This window comes from Petaurus breviceps, unplaced genomic scaffold, assembly GCF_028583685.1.
Source record: "Petaurus breviceps papuanus isolate PSGF00001 unplaced genomic scaffold, PetGlider_PUasm1.0 90919, whole genome shotgun sequence".
Taxonomy (NCBI): domain Eukaryota; kingdom Metazoa; phylum Chordata; class Mammalia; order Diprotodontia; family Petauridae; genus Petaurus; species Petaurus breviceps.
Genome location: NW_027187378.1, coordinates 15,379,792 through 15,385,772, shown reverse-complemented (window position 1 = coordinate 15,385,772; position 5,981 = coordinate 15,379,792). Strand labels below are relative to the sequence as shown.

Below are 5,981 nucleotides of genomic sequence, written 5' to 3'. Positions count from 1 at the left end.
TCTCTCTCTCTCTCTCTCTCTCTCTCTGTCTCTCTCTCTCCCTCCACCCTCCCCCCCATAGAAGTTACTTACATTTACTTAGTATGTGCCTTGCATTTATCTGTGAACATGTTAGTCCATCACATGTCCTCCCCAATAAAATTTGAGATCCTTGAGGGCAGGGACCATTTGTTAATTTTGTCTGTGCATACACAGGGCCTAGTAAGCTTGAATGGTTTCCTGCAGGAAGTAGGTACTTAATTAATGTTTATTGAAATTATTTTAATTATCCCCAGTTTTACTAAAGTACAAAAAGGGTCAATTCTTTGTTTAGTTAGTGGCATTGCTAGTCTACTTTCCATTCAGCCATTATTTTACAATTGAAGAAACTGAGGCAGGCAGAGGTGAAGTTATTTGTCCAGAATCATAGAGATAGTAAGTGTCTGAGACTGAATTTGTACTCAGGTCTTCTTTACAACAGATCTGGTCTCTATCCACTGTAATACCAAGTTGCAGTTCTGCATCGGTACTCATAGAACATCAAATGACCCATATCAAAGAACCCAGTGAACTGAATAGGTCATCTTTGGAGGACTGACAAGTAAAAAGATTACAAAAAAATGTAAAGGTATGAATGGGCTGCAATATGCATTGTTAGATCTCATTAATGAGACTATAGTATCATTTAAGTCTATAAAGATTGCTATGTGATGGCAAATAGTGGAAAAATCAAAATTCCAAATAACCAAATAGGTTAAAAAAAACAAAACAAATTCTATGGTCAACCAGGCAGTTAACCAACATTTATTAGATACCTGCTGTGCTAAGCACTGGAGATACAAAGAAAGGCAATGTTGGACATCAGCAGACCAACAGTCACTAAGCATAACTTATACAATAGAGTTGTTGTTATTTAGTCATAGTATTGTTGGTCAAAGCATATAAAAACTTTGATAACTTTTTGAGCATAATTCCATATTGCTCTCCAAAATGGTTGGATCAGTTTACAATTCTACCTATAATGAGTTAATGTCTCAATTTTTCCATATCCCCTCCATTCATCACTTTGCACTTCTATCATTTTAACCAATATAGTAGGTATAAAATGATATCTCAAGTTATCTTAATTTCTATTTCTCTAACCAATAATGATTTAGAACATTTTTTTTCATATGACTATAAATTATTTTTATTTCTTCATTGGAAAATTGCCTGTTCATATCCCTTGACCATATATCAATTAGGGAATGACTTGTATTCATATAGATTTGACAAGGTTCTTTATATATTTTATAAATGAGACTTTTACTTGAGAAACTATCTGCAATTTTTTCTCAATTTTCTCCTTTCCTTCTGATCTTGGCTGCTTTTGTTTTATTTGTGGAAAAAGGTTTTTTTTTAATTTAATGTAAATAAAATTATCTATTTTGAACATCACCCTGCTCTTTATTGTTTATTCATAAATTGTTCACCTAACCATAAGCCTGATGAGTAATATGTTCCGTGTTCTTCTAATTTTCTCATAAAATCTTTCTTTATATCTAGATCATGTATTTATTTGTACCTTATCTTGGTAAATGGTGTAAAGTATTGATCTATGCTCAGTTTCTGCCATACTACTTTCCAGTTTTCCAAACAATTTTTACCAAATAATGAATTCTTTTTTTTTTTTGCCTTTTGGAGGGAAATTGGGGTTAAGTAACTTGCCCTAGTATTTTTTTTAGGGGTGTTAGGTGTCTCAGGCCGGAACCGAACTCAGGTCCTCCCAACTCCAGGGCCAGTGCTTTACTCCGCCCCAAGAAGTATTATTTTTTTAAGCAATTGGGGTTAAGTAACTTGCTCAAGGTTACACGGCCAGTTATTTCTGGGTGTGGTGCTGAGTATCTGAGCCTAGATTTGATCCCCAGGTCATCTCGACACTGGAGCCTGTGTTCTTACTCGCTGAGCCACCTGGCCACCCCTCAAATAATGAATTCTTAAGCCCTAAATCTTAAGTCCTTATATTTGTCAAATATAAGGTTATTATATTAATTTGCTGCTGTAAATTGTTTGATCTACTTGTCTGTATGCCGGTCCCAGGTATTTTTGATAATTACTGCTGTAAAATATAGTTTGAGTTGCTACTACTAAACCTCCTTCCTTTACATTTGTTCCATTATTTCCTTTGATATAAGGGATGTTATTTAGGTTATACCTACATGATGCGATCATTTTCCCTACTTTCTTCAAGTTAACTCTGAATTTTGCAATAAGGAGCTCATGATTCAATCCACAATCAGTTCCAGGTCTTATTTTAACTGACTGTATAGATTTTCTCCATCTTTAGTTGCAAAGTATATAATCAGTCTGATTTTGATTATTGACCATCTGGTGATGTCCATGTGTAGAGTCACATTTGGGGATGTTGAAAAAGAGTGTTTGCCATGACAAGCAAGTTATTTTGGCAAAATTCTATCGGTGTCTCCCCTGCTTTACTTTGTACACCAAGGCCAAACTTGCCAGTTGTTCCAATTATCTTTTGATTTCCTACTTTAGCATTCCAATATCCTGTGATGAATGTGACATATTTTCTTGATGTTATTTCTAGATGTGGTAGGTCTTCATAAAACTGAGTGACTTTGGCTTTTTCGGCATCAGTAGTTGAATCAGATTTTATTACTGTAACATTGAATGGTTTGCCTTGTATTCAACTAAATATCATTCTGTCATTTTAGATGGCACACCAGTACTGTTTTTCTCATATTATTATTATTATTATTATATTAATAATGTTATAATTATTTTATAATTATAATTATTCCAAATATTATTATCATTATAAGCAGCTACTCCATTTCTTCTGAGTCTTATGCACAGTAGTATATGTAATGATCACCTGATTCATCCATTTCTAGCCATTTAAGTTCACTGATACCCAAGATATTGATGTTTAATCTTTCCATCTCCTGTTTGACCACATCCAGCTTACCTTGGTTCATAGATTTTACATTCCAGGTTCCTATGTTGCAAAGCCAAGCACAGGCAGCTTTCCAGAGGACTGCTACTATGAACAGCTTTCAAGGTTCTGATTATATAGTATAGTGAACACTCTATTCAATAACAAATCAAAGCAAAACATTCACAGAGAATCAAGGTACAGCATTAATAATGTTAGAACTTATCACAGAAAATCAAAATACAGCATTCACAATGACTTATCACTAAAATGGCCACATAGTTTTCACCAAAGTGGCCACAATTGTTTTAAACAAAGTACAATCATTTAGTAACTATGTCATTCAATCATCCTTAAGGAGGCTTGCCTCCTTAAAGGTGACAAAATAAAATAGTCAAAGTTCTCCACTCATGGAGCACACTAAGTTACAAATCAGTCACTATTCAATCATCAGTCACTACTCAGTCATCAGTCACTACTCTTAAGGGATAATGGAAAATACACAGGTCATCCACCTCTAGGTCACAGTAAATCATAATCTTCTCAGTCAGTACACAGTATCCAAGTCAAGTCTTCTTTCAGCTGGACGCAAGGCTGGCTCTCAGCTTCCATGGTTCCTCTTCCATGGTCCCAGCTCCAACTGTCACCTGGGTTCAAAGGCAGGCAGCTCCAAGTTTCTTGTCCAGCTCTTTGTCCAGTTCTTTGTCCAGTTCCCATTTCATATTGAAGTTCACAGTGTCCAGTCCACCTCAAGTCCTTCACAGTTCCTGTTTCTGGCAAGACAAAGTTTGGCAGAGCCACAATAATATTCATGCACATTGCCAGTACCCTCATCAATTCACTATCTGCCTGTGAAATCAACCCAGACCCACAAACAAGGTCTGAGAATTCAACACAAATCATCAACATAGAAATCAACACAGACCCACAAACAAGGTCCAAGACGTCAGCACAAATCATCAGTAAAGTCTCAGGACCTCCAAAATCCTCCTCCAGGACTTCTGTATACATACAACAAGAAAATCCTTTCAGGGCTTCCAGTAAGGTCCCAGGGCTTCTGTACAAACTACCATAAACAAACATCAACACAAACAGGACAAACAAACAGAGTACTGGTATGTCACAAGTTTTCTCCTTCTTGACTCTGCCACCACAAGAGTCCTCTTTTCAGCTCCTGCTGTCTCTAGCCCTGGAGATCTTCTTATGTAGTCATTAGCTCCTCCCCAGGAGTTCACAATTGTGGAGTTCACATGTTCTGTTTCTTAGCAGACTGAAAAAAATGTGTTAATTCAATAGTTGCAACAAGGTGTGAACCACTTCTGTGCTTGCCATTACACTATGCAATATTAATCTTTACAGTATAAGGCTTTCCTTTCATTACCAGACATCAACAGCTGAGTTTCCTTTCATCTTTGTCCTAGCTAATTCATTCTTTCTGTAGTCACTTGTTTTATCCTCCTCTCTTCTCTGGTAATGGGTTGGAAAACTTTCTACCTGAGAGGCTCATCTTCTAGCGTAATATCTTTTATGATTTTCCTATTGTCCGTGGAGTTTTCTTGGCAAAGAGTGGTTTGTCATTTCCATCTCCAGTGAATCTTTTGTCAGAACTCTTCATTACGACCTCTCCATCTTGGGTAACTGCACAGCATAGTACATAATTTCATTGAGCCGCATAAGCCCTTCTACCACAATAAGGCAGTGATCCAGTAGCACTCTTTTTATGCACAAGATTAGTAACATTTTAAAAATCAATAAGGGTAGAAGTTATTGGAAAAGGTCATGGACTGATGGTTTAACAAAAATGAGTAACAATAGATACCCCGATGCTACATTGTCCATTAGGGGAGAAACAAAAAAGAAAACGTTTTTTAAAGTTTCTATTATTTTGAGTACATCCTCTATAGAGGATTTAATGGGAATACACTGACAAGAAATGCACAGAATAAAAAGAAATGGAGTAGAAATAATCTGAATTGTTGGGAGTACTACACACACCAGTGAGATCAAAGATCCAACAAAGTATCAAAGGAAATATATTATTCGTACCTCCATGTAGATCCATGGCAACTTTATTACTTTTTTTAAAAGCACAATAAATGCTCTTTGGTGAAGGTATTGCCGCTGCAGCCGCTTGGAGTCGACAGTCTCTGCCTCTCCTCCTCCTGACTCACCGCTGTTCGCTCTCACTGAGGAATAAGTCGGTCAGGAAGCTGCTCCGCCGCCATGGCATTCAAAGACACCGGAAAGACCCTTGTGGAGCCCGAAGTGGCCATTCACCGGATCCAGATCACCCTGACCAGCCGCAACGTGAAATCACTCGAGAAAGTGTGTGCCGACCTAATCAGAGGAGCCAAAGAGAAGAACTTGAAAGTGAAGGAACCTGTTCGAATGCCCACCAAGACACTTCGAATCACAACTAGAAAAACTCGTTGCGGTGAAGGTTCAAAGACTTGGGATCGGTTCCAGATGAGAATCCACAAACGCCTTATTGACTTGCACAGTCCCTCTGAAATTGTTAAACAGATCACTTCTATCAGCATTGAGCCAGGTGTAGAAGTTGAAGTCACCATTGCAGAAGCCTAACCAATCTCTATAAATTGATTGCAACTATTGAAAAAAAAAAGCACAATAAATGGTTGAATGTGATTCACTTGCAAAAGAATCATAAATTTGCTATCTGAATTTTAATTTAAATAATTTTAAATTTTGTTACAATTGACACAATAACTTAAAGACCTCTATGGAGTCTCATCTTTCACCAATTAATAAAAAAGCACTAAAAACCTTGAGAATCCATCAATATTATAGTATAATATTGATATTAGCGTAAATTGGGCTTTTTAAATTTTGTAACCTTCAAAACTTTTTGCATATGATTTTCTATAACCCAGTTCAGTTTCTAAATTATCACTACCAGAAGTTTCAATACTTTTACTGGTTGGTCTCCACCATTTTCACAGAATTAACCTTTTGAAATATCAGATTATTTTATTATTTGACAGTCAGTATGTGATATAGAGGATGAAGAACTGGACATGGCATCAAGAAAATGTGAGACCACATTCTA

General features: G+C 36.6%; 1 protein-coding gene across 1 annotated transcript; it reads left to right on the top strand.

Annotated features, from left to right (window-relative positions):
* The first annotated feature begins 4,974 nt into the window (after positions 1 to 4,974).
* On the top strand, positions 4,975 to 5,526 carry LOC138151779 (small ribosomal subunit protein uS10-like). Its single transcript, XM_069075371.1, has one exon. The coding sequence runs from the start codon at positions 5,138 to 5,140 to the stop codon at positions 5,495 to 5,497; it is 360 nt and encodes a 119-aa protein (XP_068931472.1). The 5' UTR covers positions 4,975 to 5,137; the 3' UTR covers positions 5,498 to 5,526.
* Positions 5,527 to 5,981: the final 455 nt, after the last annotated feature.